The sequence below is a fragment of the Protomyctophum bolini genome (genome assembly GCF_963924005.1).
Source record: "Protomyctophum bolini genome assembly, chromosome: 23".
In the NCBI taxonomy this organism is placed as follows: Eukaryota; Metazoa; Chordata; class Actinopteri; order Myctophiformes; family Myctophidae; genus Protomyctophum; species Protomyctophum bolini.
The window spans coordinates 16,525,886-16,553,741 of NC_137884.1; the positions used below are offsets into that span (position 1 = coordinate 16,525,886).

Genomic DNA, 27,856 nt, shown 5'->3' on the forward strand with positions numbered 1-27,856 from the left:
GTTGCGTTGCAAGAGCATTGTGGCTTTTCGCATTTTGTTTTCCTACCGAATGGCAAGATTAAATAAACTAGAAACTAAATAGAGCACACCTTTAAACAACCTCCAAATTATTAATAATTAATGAACGAAAAGATGAAGCTCTTTGAGAAACGCATGGAAATATGAAAAATGTGGAAAGCTCTCAAGACAGTAGAGGCAGTACAGAGCAAAAAAAGAAAGAAAAAGACTACATACATTAAATCTGTGACTTGCTACTACAGTATGTCTGTCTCCTAATGAAGGTAAACGATTAACTCAGATAACTCAGTGTCATATTCCGTAATTTTCTCTGTAATATAGATTGGCTGACTGGAAAGGGCAAAAATGACAATTCGGTTATGCCATTTATGGAATAGGCGGGCCAACATCTTACATAATTTAAACAGAATTTAGGAAAATCAAATGTGTGAAGTAAAAAAAAAAAAAAAAAAAAACCCTGAAAGATAATTGTGTGATTTAACTAGGAATAGTTTTTTATTAAAGGTGAGAAAACAGAAAAGAAACTCAAAACAACAGCCACAATCCCGATTATTTAATCGCTTAAAACCTATATACATTATAAATAATTCCACTACATTACAACTGTTTACAACTGTTTGCATTTGTTCCTAGTTATTGTAATCCTAAAAAATTGAGATGTTATGTTTCTGAGGAGCAAGGCAGGGAGGAGGACCAGTTCCACATTAACTGCTGAGTTAAGAACAGTCAAACCTAGTAGATATTGGCGATACATCATATTCCGTGTTCCGACTGAACACGACAGCATAGGTTGAGGATGAAAAGGTATAGGGTCGCAAACTTCTGACGTTTAGACAGAGACAAATGAGTTACAGTAAACCGGCTGTGATGAGTAGATTGGAAACAGAAGCGCTGACCTGTGTGTGTGTGTGTGACTGTAACTCTGAGAGCATACAAATGGAACCAAACAGACCCGGGGACCGTTTGGATCCATTTGCACACTATCTAGAGTTACGGGTGTCCTTGAAATGACGTTTGAGAACCACTGGACTTTGGACACATCTCAATGCTCAGGACGCCGGGGAACATTCGGGACGAGCTTGAACGGTGGCGTCACGGTTAACTGTTCAGCGTCCATCACGTTATGTGCAAAGGACGGAGTTGTCCCTATCCGTCGCTTTGTGTGCGTTTGTGTCCACTCGATCGATTTTCCTCCTCTTGTCATCACGGCTCTGCACTCGGAAGGTCCAGTCTGTGAAAGGGAGGTCGCCGCTATCCCCTCTCTCTCTCTCTCTCCTCCTTTAATGGAGTGTTTTATCGTGTGCTCTGACATCCAGGCAGTAATGGGCAAGGTGCCATCTTCATTCTGCTCCCTTTTATACCAAATTCATTCATAAGCGGGCGAGCGGGAATGGGAGTGATCTCTAACCTCCGTTACGCCCGGATCCAGTAGCCCGGTCCGTTCGGTACAGTGGTTTCATCCGCACATACGTGCGTGTGTGCGTTTCGGCATTTTTGTTCCGTTAAAAATGTCCAGGGGCTTTTTTTTCTCCCCTGAGGGCACTAAGGCTAGCTGCCCTGCTGGGCTTGCTGCGGGTGTGAAGTCACCATGACGGTGGTTAGGTGCAGCACCGGCGGGAGGCTCTGCTGCTGCACAGCACTGCCCCCGCTGGCGGAGATGCACACGGACGGCCCCGCCAGCGTCACCACGGTCTCCTCCGTCACCACCTCCTCCTCCTCCAGCTTGACCTCCGCCGCCAAGGTCGGCGGCAGGCTGGCGCCGCCGGCGGCCTTGCGGGAGCAGTCGACGCAGATGTAGTCCTCGCTCTCGGCCATCTCACACGTCACGCCCACACACACCTGGTGGAACCACTCGTCGCAGCCGCCGTCACACTGCACCCAGTCCACCTGGAGGGGGCGACAGAGAGAGATGCAGAGCAAAATGACAAACGTGAGTGAGAATCAGTGATGTCATTAAGATAAAATAGGGAAGGGATTGAAAACAGGTGAAATCTGTAAAGATTATTGTACGTGCAATATCACTTACACCAGGGGTTCTCAAAGTGGGTCCTTGAGGGGGTTCCAGGGGGTTCCCAGTGACATTTGTTAATATATCATCAATCTGCTATATATCTGCTAAATCAGGCACAAAATCATTTCAGATGGTGGTCTGTGGCCAAATACACATTGCGTCTTTCACATTTAAGAATGCAGCGGCATCAGGACTTTGCGCACAAACTAGTACAGTGGTTCCCAAACGTTTTAGCCACGTGACCCAAAAGAGAAATTAGATGTTTGCCCGGGACCCAAACTAGTATAAAATAGCAAATGAATTTGGAGGTCCTTAACATGAAAAATGTTTCTACCACTGACTTACACATGGAAGGATAGGACCATGTCACTGTTTTACTGTACCCTCCCTAAAGAGGACTGACCGGTCACACCCCCCCTGTTAATACGTTATGTGTAACTCTCTTTAAGGTGTTCCAGTGCTGTTATCGGCTGTTGATATTCAATAAAGATCCATGTTCTTTAGAAGAAAAAACATGTTTTCTGTCTCTGTGGGGTGGGGGGGGGGGGGGGGCATCATCGGCTCCATGATCAGAAAATGGGTAAAAAAGAAGGCAGTCTCACATGGGAAAGGCCAGGATTTTAACACACACACACACACACACACACAGTCCAACTCCGCTTCTTAATCAGTATTGACAGCCCTCGTTAAAGCGAATCTTTTGTAGCTCATTTACATAATGTGGAATACACTCCGGGAACTGGTTACGTTTTAACACCGGTGACCTATTTTATCATCATTTGGGCCTTACTGTAACCAAAGCGTCTTTCACATTTCAAAATGCAGCGGCATCAGGACTTTGCGAAAGCTGGATAGAGCTGGTACGACTTGATCATATGGCCTAGTAGATGACGATGGCTGACATTTGGGACCTAGTAGCATGCAGTAGTGTCTGGGTGGATCTTTGTTGGTTTGTAAAGTGTCTTGAGACAACTTGTTGAGATTTGACACTTTAATAAAATATAATTGAATAGACGAATAATCGATTGATCAACCGATTTCTAAATTAATTATTTCTTGAAAAATCAAGCACACATCTCTTGTAAACATCTATATGTATTTTGTCGTAGACTTAATGGCAATGCAGCTAGGTTGCAAATATTATGTACACAGTGTGTGACACACAAGATTTGTCTTATTACCGTATAAAGCAATATTACTAAGCATTGTTTTGCGTGTTATGTAACCAGATAGCGATGATGGATTGTGTTGGTGCAAAGACGGCATCCTTGGGTGTGCCGAAGATTCCCAAGTCTGGCGTCCGCCGTCCTTTGCTGCGTGTCACTCCCCATCTCTTCCCGTTTACTGTCACTCTACACTGTACCATCCCAAATCAAGGCAGAAAAGCAACAACAATATCTTTAAACAATAAAACACGGCATCATTTAACCCATTAAATGAGACAAATTCTACAAAATGCCTTTCTAAATCAGTAGTTCCCACACTTTCAAGTGATGAGCTCGTAGATCTGCTATTTTTGAATAGCCAACGTGCAAAATCTAAAATGACACAGATGCTTTCCCGGTTATAATGGGTTATGGTTACCAGACTAATCCAGGCAACCTGTACTGAACTTTCAACAGTATCAGCTTTCTGTAGTTCATCTCAAACATTATTTAATTTGATGCAATTATCAGGCTGCATATAAACAACAGTATTGCAGAATAAAGATGGATATATCCTGCTGTGGGGAGCCCACAAACAGTTCTCTCTCCTGTCTGGATAAATGAGTATCCAGACCCAAAATGTTATTTTCTGTTTACTAAAGATCTAGAGACATTCTGAACATTAAACACACTTTAAAACAACGCTTACTATGTAGCCACATTTTAGTAAGTGATGGTTTGAACTCAGTCAGTAATGGATTGATTCTAAATGGATATGTTACTTTAGAAACAGATTCCCGTAAGTCTGTACAGATGCACTTCAGTTATGTGCTAGTCTTCTACATCACCTTTTGCCCTCTGTTACTTGCTAAGCTAAAGTTGTCTCCATCAATCATCTATGGGTCACCTGTGTGCCGTTCTACCAGAAGATTACTTCACTAGATGACACAGGCCTTTTTATGCCCATCAGTCAAGATCCCGTTTATCTGCCCCTCTGATCCAATGAACTTGCCACATGTGCACATGACTGTTCCCAGTGCTTTCTCCTGTCCGTTTTAATGTGCCTTTTGTATTGTCACATTGTTTTATTTATTTATTGTCAGCCTGTATTGCTGCAATCCCATGCAATCCCAATCCCATACAAATATCCCAAAGTCTGAATAAAATCTCGACCACTCTCTGGCCATTTGACACTCAAGTGTTTCTCATGAATAAAATGCATTTTGTAGACTGTCATAATAATAACATTCTGCAGCATCACCTCAGTAAAGTACCTCTCACGTAAGGGCAGTGAGCACAGAGCAGCCCCTCTATCCTGGAAACCAGACCAATCTGCCACAGGAAAAAAGCAAAAAAAATGCCCTGGGCAGATTTGTTTGGCTCTCCTCGGTTTACTTTCGTTCACACCCAGAGTTGTGGGTGACTAATCAGAGCCCACGATATTTTTAAGTGGTCCATTTTTTGTGATGTTTGAATCTGTTTTGTAACCACAAACTCCATGGAAATTAATCTTCCACACCGAAGTGGACGCAGTGATGATTAGTCTGGCCATGCCAGGCTACAGCCCCTCCCCCGTGCCTTCACAAAAAGGAAACCTATAGTCAAATCAATCAGGAATGCAATATTAACACATTTCCAAATACATGGACCAAAAGGCCTGCTACTCTGTAGACACGGACATGGACATGGACGGTTGACTGACCCTCACCTTATCCTTGCAGGGCCTCTGGCAGGTCTTGGAAGCACACACGGCGTTCTCGTCGTTGGAGTCCTCGGCTCCGGACCAGTCGTACTTGGAGGGGATGTCGAGGATCTTCTTCTCCTTCCTCTTCTCCAGGCCCTCCCGCACGGCCTCGGCCTTGGCCGCAGCCTTCTCCTTCCTCTTCCTCTCCTTCTCCTCCTTGGCCAGACGCTTGGCCAGCTGCTTCATCTCGCGGCTCTTCTCCAGGTTGAGCTTCAGCTTCTTCTTCTTGGGCTTGCCTCCGAGGCCCAGCTCCAGGCCCGACCTCTTCAGCTCCTTGGACTTGGCACCGCCGGGCCGGTGGTCGCCCAGGCCAGAGGCCCCGGTGCCCGAGGAGGAGGACGCGGCCACCATCATCATGTGGTGGTGCTCGGCTCGCTCCAACTTCCTCTTTCTCTTCTTTTCTGAATCCTTCAGCTTGAGCTTCAGCGGCTTCCCCATCAGGGAGTCAGACTGGAAAGAGAGAGAGGGGGGGGGGGGTAAAAAAACATGAAGTTGTATGCGACAAGGTATAAATTAACTTTAGAACCCTCTTCCCGACAGTCTTTACTGCATGTCACCCCCCCATCTCTCTCCCCATTTCCGGTCAGCCTACTGTCTGTCCCTCCATAAAAAAATAATAATAATAAAGGCGAAAGCCACAAAAAAACATAAAAAAATGATTAACTAGATTCAAAACCTTACCTCCATGACCTGCAAGAATCTCTCCTCTGAGGGGGGGTGTGTGGCCTGCAGGATCCTCCAGATGTGCTGGGTCTCGTCCAGGGAGACCTCCAGCAGGTCGCCCACCATCATCAGCTCCTCCAGCTGGGCTTTGGCCTGAGACGACAGCTCCAGCACCGGAGGTTCCAGGCTACGGGGGACCAGGGGGGTCTTTCTGGGCTGCTTCCTGGGGGTGCCCATGCCTGGCGAGGAGGGGGAGGGAGAAGGGAGAGCGAGAACTAAGAAAGGCAATATTTATTCTAATGAACTATTGTCCAGTGTGTTAACGGTGTCACAAAAACAAACCACAGGAAGGTAAATGCTCCTTTCAAAGCAGACAAAACCGGGTCAACAAACTATTATATAGGGTTTCAGGGCTTCTTACTCTGGACAGTGGACTTGGAGGCTGAGGAGTAGGCGTGTTCGGCGCAGAAGGAGGGCGTAGCGGCTGGCCACATGTGGCTCACCACTTCCTCAGACTTGACAGGGATCTCCTCGTCACAGAACAGGTAGGGCTTCACCTCCCCCGGGTCCTGAGGAACACACACCAATAGAACATTTTTTTTATGTGCTTTATAAAAGATACAAATAAACACTTTTAAAATAAATGGTATCAAATAACATCCGTTTAAAACAAGCGTAAACTAAAAAAAAGCACACCAGGAAATATGCGATGATATGAAGCATTGAAATAAACACTGGATAACACTCTCAACCACAGAAGTAGAGAGGTCCTAGACCACGTAATGGAATGATGAAGAAAATGCAGGAATGCAAGCATATTGGGCCATTTTAGGGATTATTGTTTTATTTTATTTTTATAGATAGATTAGATTGAGAGATGAGATAGATTAGGGATAGAGAAAAGGTTTAGCCATATACTGAAGATTAAGAGGAACATCCTCACGAGTATCGTAATACATATTGTGTGTGCGTTCTTGTGTACCTTCATATCGTAGCCGTATGTCTCCCTGATGTCCTCGTCAGAGTCCGTCTCCTCGTCGTCATAGTCTACAGACTGCCGCGGTGACATGGCCCGGCTGAAGCCGGCCTGTTGGAACGTCTGGATGTGGCCCTGGGGAGGGGGCACACAATCATGACTCAAGTATACGGTTGCAACAAAACTACACACTGACATTTAAGACACATTTGAATATTCTGGCTCTGTCTGCAGACTTTCTTCATGGTCTTGCACCTACCTAAATTCACTGACAAGTTTACATATTGAGAATCAATGTGTAGCCTATTGAGAAATGTGTATGTTCTGTGCCAACAGAAAGACATACATACATATTCAATATGCAATCAATAAGAAATCTTGTATGGGGGTGGGGGGGGTCCGTCGTCAAATACATGCACTGTTGTAGCCAGTGTGCTATTCTATGCAGTAGTATGCTGGGGGGGGGCATCAAGGCCAGGGAGATCAATAAGCTCAACAAAACCATCAAGAAGGCTCACCTTCCCTCTGAGGATGCATACGGAGCGATACAGAATCTCGTTCATGCCACTGCCATCAGACTCTATAATGCAAATGCATAAGAACTGCCTCCCCAAAGTTTGCGTATGATCCTGGTCTAGTGTGTTTGTCCACTTGTGTTATTTGCGTTTATTTTTTATTTTTTGTCCAGCTTGATTTTATGTGTCACTCTATGCTGTTGTAGCGCTTCAATTTCCCTTCAGGGATTAATAAAGTATATCTCATCTCTCAAGAGATTGCAGATTGAGGCGTTAGAGACATATCTGAGATCATTAGGGTTTTCTGGGAGACTGAAATAACTAATAACCAAAAATAGACTATCTATCTACAAGCTTACAACACATGCTGACTTCTATGGAATCCAAAAGACTGAAATCAGTTGTGGCGACTGAGAAATGTAATCCATGAGACTTTAGCACAGTTGATCAGTTCCTCATTTCCAGCAGTACCTGTAGATCAGGGTTGGCGGCAGCTTTCTGGAGCTCTGCGTTGATTATTTTCTCCGTCTTCTCCCTGGCGGCCTGCTCCACCATGCGCTGGCTGAGGACAGACAACTTGGCCAGGGCCGAGGACAGCTCGTCTGTGGCCAGCGCCTGACGTGCTCGGTCCTGGGAGGACAGGACAGGACAGACAGGAGAGCCGATGAGTAATTAGGGACATGCCAAATATAAGCCATAAGGAATACAATGAAAATATCAACTACAGCGTATTTATGGCCATTAAGGATGCACCAAATGGGATATTCTTGGCCAAAACCGAATATAGAAAACGGTTGGCCGAAAGCCGAATATGATTACTGGTAATATATATATTATTTTTTTAACCCTTTAAACTTCCGAAACAATATGTGGCAGATTGGAATATTAGCTTGATTATTCATGAAAAATACACAGAGCAATTTAAAGCACAAAATGGTACAGGAGATCAAGATTATGGATATATGATGAACTGTGAAGTATAAGTGGGCATGTTTTAGTGGCAGATAAATGGTCCGAGTGCATGGTAATGGAAACTCTCAAACTGCTGTGGTTAATAGATAGTTTAGTCGGCGACTCATTCTTACAAAGAACATTGCATTGTTTATATGCCAATACCTACAGCCCTGCTCCTGTTGTTCATAGGGCTGCTTTTCGTTTTTGTAAAAATTGTGATCGGGGAATTGTGCTGTTCTTAACAGCTTATAACAGCTATAACAACAAAATGTTTTAAAGATGACTAGATATGTTTCTCCATCCAACCAGTAGCACAGTGAGCATCGTTCTATGGATGTGTACCTGCCAGCCCATGGCCCTCTCCGTCAGACACTGGAGAGCCTCTCCTTCAGGCAGCCTCACTGGGAGCTTCTGCAGAGACACTAGCAGTGACAAGATGGTCTCCAGCCGCGGCCGCCTCGACCGCTGGCACAGCGGGCACAGGAACTTGGACTCCTTGCCGTTGCTCTGCCAGGCGGTGCCGGGCTTCCGCTGCTGGCCCGTCTTGGGCAGCGGCACGCAGGCTCCGTGGAACCAGTCCTTGCACAGCTCGCACTGCAGCATGAGGCCGCTCGCCGTCTTGCGACAGAGGCAGAACTTGACCTCCTCGATGCGGTCCGCCATGGCCATCTTGGCCAGGTTGGCAGCGCGCAGTGCGTGGATGGCCTCCACCTCCTTGTGCTCCTTGGCCTTGAAGGCCGCCACCACCACGGCCGGCTCGCGCACCTCGTCTGCGCCCTCCTCGGCGTCGCAGGCGCCGTCGGGGTCATAGCTGCCGCCACCGCGCTCCTTCTCCAACAGCTCCTTGACGCGCTTGCGCTTGCTCTTGCTGTTGCCGTAGACGCCGATGTCTGCTCGCGGGCTCAGCACCTGGTAGAGAGACGGAGGTATTTACAGTGTAGGTTGGGCTGGGGGACAATCCATGAATGGATTTGAAAAGCATCTGCGATAAGTTATTAGATACCGAATATCCCCATCTACTGCAACTTAACTACCCTACTGCATATACGAGGAATAGGAAAAATAGCCAATGGACAACTGTTAGCTTGTAGATCAGCTATTTTTTTTAAACAACATTTTCATTTTCTAAATAGGGAAGCCAGGTTGAAAATTGAAGTCTACACAACACAACGTTGGATGTCTCCTACAGTCATATACTAGGTGTGGTCCCACCTGCAGAAGGGTGTAGGTGGAGTTCTTCTTGAGAAAGGTGCGGCCTGTCCTCTCCCTCCAGGCTCTGGCCGAGGTGACCTGGGACTCCACCTGGGCCAGGGGGTCAAGGCGGACAGGGATGGACCGGCCCCTGGCGAGCAGGCTCTCCAGCTGGTCCAGGTATGCATAGCTATTGCCGTTCTGGAAAGGAGGTTAGAGCAGCGTTGCCAAAAAATACCATTATCCACCAGGCAAATAATCACAAATACTCTAACGTTGTACACATACACAATGCCCTAATAATATTTCTAACTTCATTTTAATAACTGAAAGTGCTTGATTTGCCTAATATATATATATCTATACAGCATATAGACTCTATATGCTGTACTGCAGTCCTTGCTATACAGATTCAAAAATGAATTAGGTAATATTGCAATAGTGGACCAGTCTGACATCTTAGCTAAGTAGACACCAGATGGCGTTCACTTCCACATTGAACCACGGACCCAGAGATCCACATGATTAGAAGCTGCTTCAGAATATCTCTGTTTGATACAGTGAAAAGCCACCAACAGATACTTTTCTTTTCAGAGTTAAATAAATGCTATCATTTCAATGGCAAATACATATGCATTTTTAAACACTAAACTATTGCAAGTAGTAAGCCTTGCCAAGCCATAAGGCCCATAGGGCAGGAGCCTATCTCCTGTTTCTGTAGCAAGAGGGGGTTTGTTGTAAAAGACAACACCCCCTGAACACGATGATGCTAACATGTCGCAGGGCTCCCTGGACATTACGCTATCATAATGACTTACGCCCAATCCAACCCTTCATGTTCAGTGGCAAGCAGGGAGGCATCAGGTCCCATTTTTTGTCTATGGTGTGGCCCGGAGAATCGAACCCCCGACTTCCCAATCTCAGACCAAACACTTACCACAAGGCCACTGAGCTGGTCTCAATGCATAAAAGTGTCACTCAAAACTAGTGAAACTAGCAGATCTACAAGCTCACAATTGAACACGATACGATGCCTTGTGAGTTTATAGATCGTCCATTTTCACTATTTTAATAGATTTCTTGAATCTATCTAGAATTAATAATAAACTGGCTTGTGAAGATAACTGTATGCACCAAGCACAGATCTTTGTTGAGATTTAGTTTCATTTTTATAAATGGGGGTTTGGCATTTGAACCAGTCGCCACCTTGTGGCTAATTCTGTTCAAACTGAACATGGCTGGGCCATTCTACAAAAACATAAAATGTGAACACATGAGAACAGTGGCGGAAACATGTAGTGTGTGCAAATTTGCAGTAGTACCTGAATGGCCTCCACTTTACCGGTCCAGTCCTTGGCTTTGTGCAGGGCCTCTCGGAGGGCCAGGACATTGGGCAGGTACGCTGGGATGTTCCTAGCCTCCAGCACAATGCTCTCTAGAGTTACCAGGCTGTGACGAGGCCTGTGGGGAAGGAAACACACCAGGCAACGTGTCACACAATCGACAGCCCTGAGCTAGATGTCAGAATGAAGAGTTGAGGATGTCAGCTTGAAGCTTGATTCGTATTTTGTTGTTAAGACACTGTCGCCTGCCGAAAATAGAAAATCTGCCGTCAGGCTCACAAGAATTGAAGCGGCCTAAGTGTTTGTGTGATGACTTGTGTGCGACCTGACCTGGCCTGCAGACAGGCGCGGGCTTTGTCCTCCCATCTCTCGGAGACGGTAAGGATCTCCTGGAGTTCCGCCATGGCTTTCTCTACGGCGTGGTGAGGCGCCAGGCCCACGCCAGAGTCTATCAGCCTCTTCATCAGCTCCAGGGTGACGCGGTGAGGCTCAGCCAGAGTAACACGCACCTAAAACGTGTGATTTTTTTTTTTAAATGTTACCACGTTGTTGGCTTGAGGGGATTAACTCTTGCAGTAGGGAGCTAGTAAGCTAATTAACTCTGTTCACTTTTACAGGTGCCAGAAAATACAATGTTACATATTACATACGCAAGTCTGGCTTGCACTCGTCAGTGCAGGGGAAAATTGTGTCCGAACCCATTATTCATGGAAAAACAACGGAAACCGTCTAGAACATAGCAAACCTGAGCGTGACTACAACGTACAAGTACAACTAATGTCATTACAGATTTAGGCCTTGTGTCGATTGACACATACAGACAGTATGCGTCTGCAACGAATTCCTTATCAGTATCAACATAATACTAATCAACATAAATACAGCTCATCCGTCCCAACTACGTGGAACCGCCAGGTGCTTCCAGATGGACGGAGCCCTACCTCGTCTAGCCAGCGGGCTTGCTGGAGCTCCTGCTTGAGGCGGGGAAGCTCGGGCAGCTCCACGTCCAGCCCACTGCCCAGGTCCAACAGAGCCTGCAGCTTGGAAGAGTCTGGCATCTCGTCCGCCAGGGCCACCTGGGCCCTCTCGTGGAAGTCTTCCACGTTCTCCAACAGCTCCTGGATAAGAGGAGCGAGAGAGAAAGGGACATGTCAAATTGTGACGGAGAGAGAGAGAGGAAGCTGGTTCAGAAAAGAGAATACTTTTTATTTAAAGAGGGGTGGGGGGCTGGAAAAGAGAGAAGGGGATACGGGAAGACAGCGATGTCACCAAGACTATAAAGACCGGCCTAAGTCAGGATACAAGCAGATTAAGATCGACACTAGTGAGACTACTTTACAATCGCTATTGGTATACTATGCTCAAGAACTGCTATTCTGCTCTAAGAGCAGTTCTCTGCCCCATACCGAACCCATGTGACCAGAGTCAGACCCCAGATTCTACTGCCAAACTTGGTCACAGGAGGTAGAGATAGAAAGACGGATGTGCAACAAACTCACTCATATTGTTAACACACATCAGCGGATGTGCGTAGCAAGTGGACTGAACAGTTTAATTGATTATTACAACTTGTTTAAAAGTTTTATTACAAAACACACTTTTATCCTGCGAAAATCATTTTGACTAGGGCTGACCAAATGGAGACATTTTATTAACCGGCTACGGTCAGGCCTTGTCAGCAGCGGTGGCCGAACGGTTTGCGGAGCAGTCTTGATATCGGAAGGTCGCTAGTTCGTATCCCCGGACCGGCACGTTAAAATTACCACCGCTGAAGTGCCCTTGGACAAGGCATTGAACCCCTACCATGAAATGTTCCATGAGCAGGGCCTGCTGTAAACAAGTTCTTGAGCTTAGTCCAGTTACCCTGGATAAACATAGTACCTTTCCTTTCCTTTCCTAATTAACCGTTAGCCTTTAAGGAATAAATACGCTATTTTTATCCTTAAAAAGGACACAGCATGCCATCATCTTCCTCAAGTGTCAAGGAATTTTATTTCCACTAGTTACTTTCAGGCAGCATTGTAATTCGGTGGCTGGCGAGCAGGTAAATGTATGGGGAAGAAATACCTCCCCTAACGCGCATGCACGAGCATGATATCCAACAGCCATCAGAATGTTCATGGTAGATGTCATTCAGCAAAGTTGACAATGGTTTACCCCATTTTGATTTCATGTGAGAAAGACATCCATTTTTGTTGTCTGAAATTAAACCATTTAGCTGAATCAACAACAGATGTTCTGTGTGTGTGTGTGTTGGGGGGGGGGGCATAGAATGGAAGGGACTTGCCTTGACTTGTCGAGCCTGGCTGATGATACAGGGCAGTTTGAAGAGCTGCTCGACGAAGGCCTTGAGCTCATCCACCGTCAGCTTACTGCGATTCCGAGTGCTCTCAGCACGCAGGCGACTACTGCATACATGCACAACGTACGCATACTCAGTGGACAGGTACACCACTTACAAAATGGAGACTCAAGACTATGTCATATTACCATTCAACACACCGCTTTCCATGAGTTGAGCAAAATTGTTTAGCATTTAGAGAGTAGTACTAGGCATGTAAAGAGGTGTGTGTGTGTGTGTGTGGTGACCTGTGCCTCTGCTTGCGGCTGAGCAGCAGCTGGGCCACAGAGGAGCAGGTCTCGGCTTCCTTCACCATCTCCCTGAGACGACGGAACAGAGAGTTCTCTGGGTACTTCCTGTCCTCAGCGTCTTCCAACAACACCTTCAGCTCGATCAGGTCTGAGGCAGACAGACAGACACACACACACACACACACACACACACACACACACACACACACACACACACACACACACACAGAAGGAGAGAAGTGAATAAAACAAAGACATAACACAGAACAGTAACAAAGGATCTAAGTCAAGATTAAGTATTCAAAAGCAGGCAGAGTAAGAATCTCTGCAATACTTGGTTGATGGGTAGAAAGATGTCATTCTGTAATATTAAGGGGGGAAAATACTTTACTTTAGATTATAAAAAGGTTATGCCTGCGTACCTTTCTTGTTCTTCTGTTCTGCAGCCAGGGCCTCAGTGACTCTCTTGGCCCAGGTGTCGTAGGACTGAGCCCTTGTCTTGACTCCATACAGCATGGACGGGAACTCGTCAAGGTCATATCGATATCTGGAAGACATCATAGAAAGAAGGATTCATGCCAGAAAGTGGCTTAAGCCCAAAATACACACCAAGCACACTAATGAATGTTGCTGTATATTCTATTCTCCCTGGGCAACATGAGCTGAATGCATAAGAGAAATCCAATGCAGCGTCTGGGTCACTCATAACAGTGGAGATTAGGTGTTTGAATCCTCTACGGACCGGTGCATCTGGCTTGGCCGGGCAGTACTACAAATACAATTAGCTGTGTTAGAGAGCCGGGTGGCTAGGGAGATCTCTGTTGCTATACTAGTGATTCCTGTAAGCTTGTCGTGTCTGAAAAGGTCCATCTGTACAGACAAAACAAAGACGTCAGATCGTTCTATGTAACATAATGTATGCTCAGTTGGAATGTTCAGTGCAAAAACAGGTTAGTCTGGTTTCAAACAGGCAAGGCGCTGCAATGAATGTTTTCATGTGGCACAACAAGCATTTATTATTTATAATACCACTTTATTATTATTATTCTGAACACAGACTCACAAGATAATAAAGACACAAAAGAAATAAATGATAATTTTTCTTTTTTTTTTTTAAAGTTTTTCAGAAAACTTAGGTCAGGATTTAGAGGCATTTTTAGAATCGGCCTCAGGCCTAAATGGGTTAATTGGCCGACGTAATAATAGACGTAGTGACCTTGGTTTATTGTCCATTTACTTACTAATCGTTTGTTTTTCTCTAAATTATACCATAGTTTACAAACTGAATATAATGCTGAATTGAAGAAGAATTGAAAGTAGTGAGGCACATGATGAACTCATTAGGAAGACTTGTTACCGAGTCGGTAACAATGGAAGTTGGAGATCCATGCCCCGCCTGGCTATGCAATACCTGTTGTACCCTTGTCAGTACCCGTTCCACCCATCTGTCTGTGTCCCTTTATTCCTATATATGGAGTTCTGTGTCAGGCTTATATGGAGATATAAGGGTGATCAGGTCCAGAGCCCGGGCAGACTCTTTTGTGCTGTTTCCGGACAACCGGACTCGACACAGGGCACTGCACTCCCTGTGGTGGTGTGGAACGTGTGTGTCGAATTTGAAGTCGGTTTTCGAGTTACGCAAATATTTGAATATTCTTTCAGATCTAAAAATTTTAACTCAAATCTTTGCTTCTGGGGAGTCCCTGGAACTACATATTTTCAGATGGGGGTCGGCGGCCAATTACATATATTTTTGGGGGTCCTTGACAGGAAAATGTTTGACGACTGACATAGAAACATGGGTTTTTCATTCGTAGAATCGTCTTCAGGTCTAAATGGGTTAAGTAACTATATTTCTCAGACCGGGAGCTTCCTGCTTGCCTTGGATATAATGATATAGTGCAAATCTCACCGCAGACACTTGTTTCCCATTGAGCAGTCGCAGAGGTCTTTGGCGTGGTAGAGACAGACCAGCCGGTCAGGGCTACAGTCGCAGGTGAGTGCGGACAGGAAGCAGGTGGTCTTGCACTTGTAGCACTGCCGCTCGTCGTCGGGGAGCAGTTCAAACACCTCCTGCTCCGAGGACAACACCCCCTGCAAGGTGCAACGAATGAGGAGGAATAATGTGGAGAAAATGTGATGCATTGGCTCTCATACAGTATATGAATATGGCGACAATAGCCTGACAAAATAACATCGCTATCAACCTAAAAACAAGCCACTGTTTAACCATCACCTGTCCTCCCAACATTAACACATCTAGTACAGGAAGTGCATCAAAATAGACGCTCCGGGGTGCCAGAGTAGTCGCCAGAGTAGTGATCGCTTTTACTCTGAAAGCCATGAACCGGAAACACTTTCTTAAAAAAATTGACTTGACAAAGTGAGCTCATAATCCCCGATCATCTTACTATATTTATATAAACTCCAAAAAGCGTTCATATTTTGCGGGAGAGACGGATGAGGAGCAGAAATGCAGCGCCAGCATATCGATCCATTCATCACCACGGAGAGCGCCCTGGATGAGGAGATACGAGTCATTCTTTCCGCCGCGCTAACATGGGAGTCAATGACAAGCTAATATTTGCACAGAGCGTTAGCATACGGCAAGCGAAAAGCGAAATGCCAAAAAAAAAAGAAGGAATAATTCTGAATATTATTATCTCGCCCCGCGTCGTTTGGACGTCGCTAGGACGTCCACAGACGTCTAAGGTACCACTCGGTTCTGATCCTTATGACGTTTCCAGACGTGTTTTGTACAGAATGTGTTAAGAATAAAAGTATCCTCTCACCAGTTCCTGGACAGCCTGTCTGAGTCGTGTCTCCTCCTCCATGGTCTCTCCCATCTCCTTAAAGACGGCGGCGGCCAGCTCCACATCCAGGCTCTCTGGGTCAGCAGCCATCTTGCACAGCAGCTCCTCGTGGGAGAAGACGCAGTAGCGATGGAGACGCCGGTAGTGAGCCACACACTGACGGCCCATGGGTAACTGGCCCCACAAAGAGACACACACACGATATGGAAGTAAGAATATAAGGCAAGTGTACATTATAAAAATGTAACACAATGTACACTCCGAGTGTATTCAACGGGATTGGGAAAGACATTTGTAAAACCTGTGAAAATAATAATATAATTATTATCATGCTGCTGTTTCTTTGTGTTGTTTTGGCTCACCCAGTCAGCAGTGCAGAAGTTGACGGCCTCTGCGAAGTTGTATCCCTGGTTGAAGCCGCTGTGGTAAGCTCTAGGGAAGGTCACGATAAACTCTCCAGCACACTGGTTGGTCCTGTACACCTGCGGGTGGAGGCAAAACAACATATAGTAATATGAGAAACACCCTAAAAGTCAAGTCAGAACGCTACTAAAAGCCAAATTGTACTCTAGGGTTATATGATATGATGCATGTAACCAACTCATGTTCATACACACACATCCGTGAGCCTCACACATTTTGTGACCGCGTGCCCTATGTGGAACATGTGCCCGTCTGTAGACAAGCATTAGAACCTTGCGGTTATACGTCAAGTATAATTTGACCTTTAAAGGTGAAAAGGGCTGGTCAGAGAATGAACACTAGTCACCATCACTAGTGTCTTTAATTTACTAGTGATGGGAGTTTAATCAGCAAACACATCGGTATCGGCCGATTCAAGTTGTTTTTTGATTAACACTTTGACGCGAGTTACTCAAGTTAATTGACTGTAGAACACTTTCCCTCCCGTTCGCGAGTTGCCAGAGTTATGTTTTCATTGTTTAATCAGTTTTAAGTCATACGAGCAATCCACCGGACAGTGGGATAGGAGACACGGTTTGATGACGTTATCACAAAAAGGTCCGGTCGCTCCGGTGTGCAAAGGGTTATGGCAAATTGAGTCCCCAATTCATTACAATGGCGGGGGTGGAGCGGTGCGGAGTGATTTCTGCTCCGTTCTGTTGTTGTGGTCGGCACTTTGGAATATTTTTTAACACTACGACAAGCGATTACACTGTTTTAAAGTGGATTTTTAAATCTGGACAGAGGACAATTCAGACAGGAGCATGTTTTATACGTACGGGAACTCCGTGTTCCATGAGGACGTTGGGGTTCATGATGGTAACCAGCTGGTGAAGGAGGTCTGGCTGAGAGTCAAACAGCTCTGGTGCCAACTTCTTCATAACGACCTCCAGCTGTTCGGCCGCCGAGGCTGGAATGCCGTACCACGTCTTTGGCTCGCCCCTGGACACGATGGGAGAGATTGAGATCAAATATAAGTGAAAGATTGCAAGAACACTGATTTTACGTAAAACCATAACAATACAAGTAAGAAATTACTTGATGGATAAATGCAGTAGCCGTCTCCCGATGGAGACGTTTGGAATTGTCACTTCAAAAGGATAGATAGTTTTAAAAAGCTAGAGGGCAGCATATAAATTGTATCTCTCACCAGTGCAGGAAGTTGATGGAGTAGCTCCAGTGATCCTCGATGTGCCAGCAGAAAGAGGAGAAACACATGCCCACATAGAGCCAGGGCACCTTCATCCCAGAGATGTCCACGTTGATGTGAGTCAGAACGGACTGCTCCAACACTGGCATGTTGTTCAGGTTCCAGCCTGAGTTGGCATACTCCTTCAGATGGAGGGCAGACAAAAGTACAGGTCAGATTTACAGGAGAAAAGGTCTCCTAAAGTAGATCAAATTACTACGGGTATTAGATCTTTGCACTGGCTTCCTGTCTGTCAAAGAACTGTTTTCAAAATGCCGTACTACTGTTGGTTTAAAAAGCATTGCATGGTTATGGGGCCAAAATATAGTGTGCGATACCATGAACCATCAAGACCTCTAAAGTCATCTGGGACAGGTATGCTTTCTGTTCCCCAGAATCAGACTAAAATGTTCTCAATTTTATTTATTTTTAACTATAACAACCTTGTTATAGCCTCCCCACCATAAAATAAACAAAATGAATCTCATCAGATCCACAAGGATTATCTTAAATGTGTATTCCGTTACAAATGATTGGGTGTGGTGTTAAGATAGGTGGCATGTTGCAACTTCCACCTGATCCATTTCTCATGCTGATGTGCAAGCTGTTCAGTGGCTTCATGGTCAGCAAGACCGTCCTGCAAATCCTCCACATCAGGTTTATTAAATAATCCACTCACCACTTCGTCTCCCAGCAGCCTCCTCTTGCCGTCGCGAACAGGGAAGCCGCTCCCCACATCCTTGGAGCTGATGTCGGCGCCGTACTCCACGATCACATCCTCTTCAATGCTGCTGACCAGGCGCCAAAACTCTTTCTCAACAAGCTCGGTGGGAACCATCTGGGACAGGGAGGAAGACACGGATCATAACATCATAACGTCTTACTGAGAACAGTCTAACTCAGGGTTCGCCAATAGGCGGCCGCGGGCCATCTGCGGCCCGCGGAGCGCCCCCTTGTGGCCCACGGAAGAATTTCCAAAAAATATTTTTTCTTTTTTGGGGGGGGGGGATCCCAGATATAAATGGCATTAAATTGGGGTCAGTAGGCTCTGCATGTCAAACTGGGGTTTGAACTCCTTTTCAAATGGGGTCTTGCCCTGAACATTAATTTCAGGGCAAGACCTCGACCTCGCTCGTGCCGACTCTGCCCCCAGCCTGGTACCGTAGTCAAAATATGGCCCTTGAGGAAAATTTATTGGGGAACCCTGGTCTAACTGGACATGACATATTACATATTTACATATTGTTGCTGTCAGGCAGAAACCTTATATCTCCATATCTGAAAATGTCTTTTGTATTAGTAATGCCTTATGCCTAATGTCCTTTAAGTGATTCATGTGCAAAAGATGAAAATGTGTGCAGTACTAGGGAAATGGTACAAGGGTTGCTTAGATATTCTAAAACAGAGATTTGCTAAATATACATACATGGACAGGCATGTTGAAGTAGTCGGACTTGAAGTGGTCAGCCATCTCTCCAAATGTCTGGAGGGTGTATTCCCTCACACCCTGTTCGAAGCCAAACGCTTCTCTGGGTTTGCTGCACTCCTGCAAAAAGTCAGGTACAAACCTTAGAGTATATATGAATGGAGACGGCACCCGGAGGAAACCCTGAGGCGAAATGGACATAGTGGCTGAATGTATGGTGGACTTTTACACAGCTTTTACTTTCTCATCAATTGTTCTCTAGTGCAAGACTCCGCTGGCAGAGAGACCCGTCAACTGCATTCTGCACCTTACCTCGGCCACACACTTTGGACACCGCCAGTCACCCTTGGGGATGTCCGGCAGAGGAGGGATGAGGCAGAAGCTGTGGTAGCTGTCATCGCAGCCGTCGCACAGCAACAGGCGGTCCTCCTCGTCGCCACGCCCACACATCAGGCACAGGTACAGGTCAATCTGGGACATTGACAGGTATGTGGCGGGTGTTTACATGAGCAGGGCTCGACGCTTAGCATTTTTCCAAGTAGCACGTGTGCGCCTAAGTTGAAAAATCTAGTAGCACACAAATTATTTTAGGAGCACGATGAAAAGTTATCAAATAATGTGTTTTTGAGGGGCTCCTATGTACAGCTTTAGTCCTCACACGTCTCAATATTTGCCATTGACAATGAACGGAGAAATTAGGTCAAAATTCCGCTAAATATGACGTAAATGTATGATGATAAGAGTGCCCCTCACTTCAGACAGGTGCTCTGCTCTTTTTGGCGAACGACACCGCCGTTCAGAAATATACATTTAGGTATAGAACCGCGACTATAGAATGTGCACTTGCTGTAGACAGAGACTTGTCTTTATCACGATTGAATGGTCAAATCCTGTAGTCGCACCTGTGCTACAAATTTAATTTTACAACTGATATTTTTAGTCGCAAATGCGAGTACCTAGTCGCACTGTCGAGCCCTGTACATGAGGGTGACTGTCACCGATTGTGCTTGATCCATGTTGCATTAAAATGTTTACAAAAGGTTAGTGGCACTTACAAAGTTGACCTCGAGGGTCTCCTTGCGTGGACGCATTTTGATGGCAAAGGCCTGGGCTTTGAGGTGACGTTGCTTCTTGTGGAATCCATCGTCTAAAAGTTAAATGTGTGGACGTTAAGAGTGGAAAGGCATACAGTATGTTCTGTATATATGTATGTACATCATCATCATCGGTTGTAGTTACAGGTTGTAAATGGTCAAAACCAGACATATATCTTAATTAAAGAACTGGGATGCTCTTCTCTTACCAGCCGGTACGATCTCCAAACCCACCATCTTGGGACTCGCACCAAAGAACTTCAGGCCTTTTGGCTCCTTGTTTTCCCGCTGGAGGAAAAAGAACAATGACAACAACATAAGATCATCATGGCATGTCAGTGAAACCGCCTGCTCCTGTCTGCTAATATGACAAATCCCCTGGGGAGCATGCCTGAAGCAGCTGGAAATCTAGGACAGACCAGAAGAGAAGATTTACAAGAAGAGAAGGAATAATTTGCCTTTGGGCAAACAAACTGAAACGATACATTTTTATTAGATGACACCAGGGGCGAGCTGACGGTAGGGCTATCCAGGGCGTGCATGCATATCGACGGTGACGGTAAATTGTGTCGATTGACTAAAGTAGCCTACTCTAGGTGTCTAAACTAAAGAGTTGGATAACAGTCGCTGAAATAATTTAATTACAGAGGTGACATTTGCAAGGTAAATGCTTAATTATGACAACACGAAGGTTTCCCCATTACGCAAATAAATAGAATACAATTAAATAATGTAATTTAATATAACCCATTGTTGTGGGTTAGCCTAATAAATAGGCCTACTACATTAAAGAGGTTAATTCAATTAGTAGTCGCTCGCGAGCTCGGGCACGTGCGCACGACATAGCCCTGCTAGTTAAAAAATCCAACAACGCTGGTCTAGTTTACCATTTTCGAAATTACAGTTACATACAGTAGTAGTAAGGTATACTGTATCATAAATTATAATATTTTAATAGCATTTACTTGTCCAAAGCTGGGTTATCATTAGCCTGGAACTCACCTATGCTTTCTATGGCATAGGCAGCTCCCGGCAGGATCCGCCGGGAGAAACTATGCGCAGCTGCGCGACATGAGACTAATTACTTACGACAGAGAGAGAGAGGAGTGTGTGTGTGTGTGTGTGTGTGTGTCAATTTAACAAAGGTGCAGATCAGAAATCAGCAGAGAGTGAGCGATGTTTGCGCTACTCTATGCTGAATTGAAGTGGACTCGGACCCAGACCTTTTTTTTCTCTCCCTGGAAATAAAAACGTCTGGGTTTCCATGGCTAGGTTATTATTACGGAATAAACATTAACATTCTATTACGAGACTATTCCACTCTGAATCCCTAGGTTACACAAATAAATATCTACTAGCATCATACTTATATCATACAAATTTGTTGCATTTTACTGAAACAAAATGTCGTCTCTTAGTCTTTGTACCTCTGACCGAAGGCGACGGGAACGCCTCTCGGGTCGTGACTGGTCTTTGGCATGTGGCACGTCACAGAAGCCCTGCCTGTCGTTGTCCCTCTCCTTGTCTTCGTCCTCCTCCAGCTCGTCCTCCTCCACCGTGTCCTCCCCTACTCCCTCGTCCGGCTCGTCGTCGTCACACTCATCGTACAGCCGCTGGATGCCCTGCGGGGTGGGGTGGGGGGGGGGGGGATCACAACCATCCGTCCACTTATAGAAGACAATAAAACAGTGGTTCCCTGCCTTTTTTCCTCTCCCGCTGACAAAGAAAAGCTGAGACCACTCCATACACGTTACCGGTAACTACTTATAGCTGCTCAATCATGTCATTATATTTCAGTGAATAAAAATGTACTTTGTTGAACCTGGTTTAATTGTATGTTAATATAAAATAATTATATAAATCACATTGAGAACATGCAGCAAAAATCTTGGACTACCTCCAAACAGAAACAATATTTATTGGATAAGTGGGGACTGGGGAGTCAATGGAGAGTATTGCAACTCTAGATTCATCCTAGGAATCCTCCCCATAGAGTGGATCCTCCCTCGTTTGACTAAGGATGCGCTGTGATTAGCCACAATGGCCAGTGCACTTGTGCAAGACGTGCTGTGATTGGCCAGTAGTAGCTACTTTGAGTGGCAGTCAGTTGGAAATGCTCTCGCCACATAAATTACTAGTATTCTGGCCATGATAATCATTCTGTGCGTCCCCAGCTGTTGGTACGCAGAAGCGCTTCCCGGTGCTTGATTGACAGCGCATTATGAATTTTAACGGCGCATGCGCAATGGCGCACCACTTATGTGCAGTCCTGCATATAGCTCAGTGGCCTTGTGGTTACTGTAGGCATTGAGCATTAAGGGTTGGATTTGGGGCAAGTCCCTGTGACATACTAGCGCCATGTCCAGGGGGTGTACTTGCACATCAAGCTGCATCACACTACAGAAACAGGAGATAGGCTCTCATAGCTCGGCAAGGCTTACTTATATGCACCCGGCCAAAATGTACTCACCTTTGGTTGGTGACTGGAGTAGAGTTAATGCCCTCCCCGACCCCTTGTTTGAACAGTGAGCTCACCGCGAAAAACATCTGGAGTGCTTGTGAGGACATGCAGTCTATGATTTACAATTTGGGCATTTAGAAGTCTATTAAAAGAGCAATAAGACTCACAGGAAAAGGATATGTCCTGGGTTATGACTCAGATGAAAGGTGTCGAATGAGTGTATAATGGCCAACGTGGCAGCTCTGAAGAGGCTGCCAACAACAGCAGGCAGCGACATCTGTGCTGATAGAAGTCAACAGCATCCTGGTATCTCCAGGCAGTAGCTCGGCAACATTGGAATTGGAATTAAACAATGCTATGCTACCACCTCCTTACTTGATCCATGTATGAGCGAGTGTACACAACTGTCTATACAATTAATTAATTAAACTCAGGGCTTTTAGTCACTTAGGATGATGGGGAACAACCATTTGTCTTTTTATTCACACTGAAGAAATCATTATACTCAATTGTACAATATGTTTGTTCAGAAAACTCCTACACCCCGTTAATCTGCTCGGCACCACTCACCGTGAGTGTGGCTCCAGATTGGAAGAGCTCATAGGGGTAGAGGATTCTCTCGTAGTGGGAACGCAACAGTGATCCGATACCTTTCCCTGGAGGGAAGCCCATCCTGCTGGCCACCTTGGACCAGCGCTTCTCCTTACATGCAGTCTCAAAGCCACCCTCTGATGACACAATCTGAAAATACAACAATTGATTGTTATACAAAAAAATGATTCATGATTAAATTGTGGTTTTGGGACTGAATATTGGAACACACAGATACAAAGTTTTGTTAACCAAAATTGCACATGTACAGGTAAGAGGGCAAATAACTTGATTATGACAAATTCATAATATACTATGACCAAAATATGACATACATTTTATAGTTTAAAATCTCTATATTTGTTTGAAAATGTGTGCAGATGAACGGAAACGATTCTGCTGATTACGCAAAAATAATTGCAGTCATCTAAAATAATTGCAATCAGACGATTAATTAATAATTGTGACTGGCCTAATTAGGGGCATGATGGAAACGACTAAGTCACAATAGGAAAGAGCTGGGGTGCATCTATGGATACAATAAATAAGGCTAGTTACATTCAATGTTTGGACAATTGTGAGCAGCCAGATTGTAGACCTACTTAAAAGATATATATTAGTGGTAGTTAATGTGATATGATGATGGTATTTGTGGCCTATGGCGACCTGCCCTCCTGTAAAAGGAATACTTGTATTCTTGTAAGCACTTGCAATGAATTCTGGATATTGTATTGCCAGTATTGCGTGTAATCAAAACATTGTTGACATCAATTGAATTACAGGACCATAAAATGTGGTATGGCATCATCAGCCCATTGACTACAATTTGTGGTATACTTGACATACCGGTAAGTGATAATGTGATCTGATTTTTAAAGATCGAGTCCAAGGCGAAGCACGCACATCCAGAAAAACAACTTCAACAGGTGCTGGACAAAAATACATACATTGAAAAGAATGTCTGCAATGCGGCTCTCAAGAGAATAACTTTAATGAGGACGGGACAATGTTTCAACCCAACAAGGGTTTGACCTGATGTAGACCTGTTATTTTTTAGAACATTTTATACATTTTTATTTACAATGATTATTTATAATGTTATAAAACATGCAGAGTTGCGATGAATGAGCGTCATCAGCCTCCACCCCAATTGTGTTCAGTACTTAATTTTCCCAAACTGACAAAAACATCCACAAATCTGTCAAGAGTGGAGCATTCCATTAACACAAAAATGAAGATATTGATCAGGGTCCAATTCTACCTTGCTCAGGCGGTACAGGTCCAGGATTTTCCTCTCGACATGAGGAAAGCGGATCTTAGAGCCCTGCAGCTCCCAGAACTTGGCGATCTGATCTAGGAAGTTGAGCTTGACCCGCGTGAGCGCCTGTAGGTGCAAAGGAAGAGGGGATAAGAGAAAATAAAGCCCAGCACACACTGCAAAGTGCAAGCATCAGTTGTGCACTATCAAAACCAGAAACCCCTCATTGTTTACAATGGCTGCAGCCACACTAGATCGACCAAAATTAGTTGGAGTAATGCGGCAAGTTAACCTTTTTATTTCAAACTCTGTCCTTAACACTTTCAGTGTGTCACAGCGTATATCTATTCTATGTCCGAGCATAGACATGGTAACACCCCGCCTGCCTCTGATTGGCCTACAGACACTGCCCGTCTAGCCCCCATGCTCTCACCAGACTGTCCTCCGAGACGCGAGGTTACTCCGTGGTGGGAAATAAAAGTACAAGAGAATGACAGCTTCTACAAAAAAATTAAAGTTACTGTCGCACGTGCCAAGCTGTCAGTCTTGTATTATATCGTACTTGTATTATTTATTTATTTCCTGGCCAGCAGGCCAATCAGAGGCAGGCGGGGCGTTACCATGTCTATGCTCGGACGTAGAATAGATATACGCCGTGTCACAGCCTTGGTTTAAAAATATGTCTTTCAAGTGGTTGCACTAAGACAATACTACTGTGATCTACTGCGTTGCCGTGGAAACGGCAACGCCATCACTCCAACTTTGGTGTATGTCATTTGTGAATGTTGACGACGTCTACCAAGTGAAGTGGCCCAACAGGTCTCCAAATAACACACGGCACTAATCATTTTAGCCTACATTTGAGATAGTCCAGGTGTACGTATGCCAAACACACACACACACACATATATAATATATATTCTCCAAGGCTTGTTAAACTCACCTCAAGTTCATTGAGTCGTTGGACTCTGGGGGTGAAGTGGAAGTTGCGTACATCACAGGCAAACGGAGGCTGCCAGTCCTAATAGACAGGCAAGTCATATTATTAGCTTTTACTCAGAAACAAATCACTGCATCACCACATTAACTTATACCTAAAGAAAGGACCAAAATGGGGACCCTGACTTTAGTTTTCTTATTTTCACAAATACATACATAGATGTCTTTGGTTAAAGCAGTGCATTTATGTTATTCCGATGTCTTTTTCCCCAAAAAAATATAACTTTCAGTCAAAATGATTATTCACCAGTTATATTCAGAAAAGAAGCTTTAACAGAGCTGAATTGGTGACAGGCAACAAATATTTGTTATAAAGCGACCAATCAATGAATTTGCAAAGAAAGGTAGTTAGTTATAGTCATCTCATTTCCTAAACCAAGCACACATCTCTTTCAAAGCACAACTGTGGTCAACTCAGGACTCATATTTTGCCTGGTGATATAATGCATATTCATATTAACGTTAGAGCAGGACTCAAACATTACATGATTAAGTAGCTTGAGGAATTATAAAGTTCTACTCTGTGTGTATTGCATTTCTCATAATTAAACCAGGCCCATATGCTACCAATCAGGGCCTTTATTTAATTGGCTTTAAGGTAAACAAAACTAATAACTCAATTTAGAATTCAAACAGACTGGTCTGATTGCTCATCGTGGTATAAATGAAGAGCGATTCAAAATAACAGCATAAGAACGGTGATGGATTTAAGCCTCACTTGACCTCTATTAGTGCAATGGCCATTAACGTTGCTATCGCAAAATGCACATAGGCCCAAAATGCCATGCAACATTGCAGCACAAAAAAACCCACAAAATGAGAATATATGGAGTTATTTAATAATCAGCTTATGTTTACTATTAATCACACGAAGTTAAGTTTACCTCTGGGGGTCGGATCTTGCAGATGCCCGTTTTCTCAGCAATGGGTCGTATCTTGTTAATAAATCCGAGCGGGTCCGAGAAATCTTCCCAACTGGGCTCAAAAACGGGACATTCTGGAGGGGGGACGAATTCTGCAAATCCAGACATGATGTTGTGGATGTGCAGCCGCCACTCTTCCCTCTTTTCAATTATTATTGTTATTTGATAATGTTATAAAACGCACTCAGTTGTGATGGGTTGAGTGTCATGTCAGCAGTCCATTATTCTTCTCCAAGAACGGCAATTGTCCTGTTTTTTCTGAGAACTTCGACTCAGTGTGATGCTGATGCATTATGGTTCTTCCATTTTAAAATAGCCATTTCTTGGTGCGTGTCCAAAAAGAAGAACATATACATATATTTATGTGGACGGTAAGTAAATGAACGGATATCTAAATCGTTTTAAATCATGTCCAAAGCATAATGTTTATGTCCGTCACCCGGAAGCCTCGGGCCTCGTCGGGAGTGTTGATCCACCACTCCCCTGTTGAATGACACAGGGCCGACGCTGAAATCCATCATCACACCGCCCGATGATCCTTCATCTCAACTCATAAATACATTTACACACGATCCACTGTCTTACGGAAAATTACACACACTTAATTCTGTTCAGGTCTGACAACCACACAAGTCTGGTTATTATCCGCTTATGATCTGCGACACGTCACGCCAGCAAACCAACTGCATCGTCCTGGTTGTTACGGCGTTTTACTACAATGCATTGATTTGTTTATTTTAAATACTGAATAGATGAGTGGGTGAGGGATCTTTCAGCGTTGTGGCTGTCTGATCAATGAAGCCCCTCCCGTGCGTGCATGGCATTAGTCTAGTGGTGCCGTGATGATGATGCAGATTGCAGAAGGGGTACTGGTTGTACTGGAAATGAACTAGTTGTACAAGCAAAATGTACTGGTTTTTATAGATGAGTATGTGTCCATTCACTCATTCATTGACGCTAACGTCCACATGCTAACACAGTTAGCTCCCCGTCTGGTCACCGGGTGTCACGGCACCCCCGGGGGTCGTTGCGCACCTCCCAGCCGTCGTGTCGACGTTACAATCCCGGGTCGGATGGTTGTGTTTGTCCAGAGACAAAACCATATGGTAAACACAAAACAAACGGCCCTCACTGACGGCAAAGGGCCTCCATTTTCAACGAACGTAAAAGCTAGCGTTTACTAGCCCAGCGTCAGGCTAGCAGTACAAAGTGACTACCGTGCTAAGACTAGCAGGTTAGCTTCCTGGAGGGGGTTGGTTGGTAGGAGATGAAAGCTTCGTTTGTTTTTATCCCAACAGGCTGAAGTCTTCTGCAGAAGGACGGCGATTGTGTGTCGCTGCTCGTATAACCTTCCAACGCGTTGTGTTCGTTATTTACAGTATATCGTAAAAAGTTCCTTACAGTTAGCATATTGCTAGCATTGCAAACAGACTACAGCCGCACGACCGCCGCTCAATAACAATGTGTTCCTCCGCCACTTCCGGCTCT

The 27,856-nt window shown here is 44.9% G+C and overlaps 1 protein-coding gene across 1 annotated transcript; it reads right to left on the reverse strand.

Moving 5' to 3' along the window:
- kdm5a (lysine demethylase 5A) lies at nucleotides 1–27,814 on the reverse strand. The gene is made up of 29 exons (XM_080757618.1): nucleotides 26,330–27,814; nucleotides 25,390–25,467; nucleotides 24,450–24,572; nucleotides 23,168–23,338; nucleotides 21,564–21,758; nucleotides 20,346–20,424; nucleotides 20,098–20,189; nucleotides 19,355–19,513; nucleotides 19,043–19,162; nucleotides 18,296–18,454; nucleotides 17,578–17,759; nucleotides 17,207–17,369; nucleotides 16,328–16,447; nucleotides 15,945–16,139; nucleotides 15,065–15,246; nucleotides 13,575–13,699; nucleotides 13,150–13,300; nucleotides 12,848–12,968; nucleotides 11,502–11,678; nucleotides 10,891–11,069; nucleotides 10,540–10,678; nucleotides 9,239–9,418; nucleotides 8,369–8,935; nucleotides 7,544–7,702; nucleotides 6,564–6,692; nucleotides 6,003–6,150; nucleotides 5,600–5,820; nucleotides 4,883–5,368; nucleotides 1–1,905 (listed from the first exon to the last, which is right to left on the reverse strand). Exons 1-29 carry the CDS (start codon nucleotides 26,474–26,476, stop codon nucleotides 1,567–1,569), a joined length of 5,286 nt encoding a protein of 1,761 aa, XP_080613744.1. The 5' UTR covers nucleotides 26,477–27,814; the 3' UTR covers nucleotides 1–1,566.
- Nucleotides 27,815–27,856: the final 42 nt, after the last annotated feature.

Excerpts from the sequence above, each read along its gene's own strand:
- kdm5a (XM_080757618.1), bottom strand. The coding sequence starts at position 26,476 with ATGTCTGGATTTGCAGAATTCGTCCCCCCTCCAGAATGTCCCGTTTTT. Across the intron at positions 19,514-20,097 it reads AGACCCTCGAGGTCAACTTT|ATTGACCTGTACCTGTGCCT; the intron begins GTAAGTGCCACT and ends TCAATGTCCCAG. Across the intron at positions 6,151-6,563 it reads CATACGGCTACGATATGAAG|GACCCGGGGGAGGTGAAGCC; the intron begins GTACACAAGAAC and ends TGTGTTCCTCAG.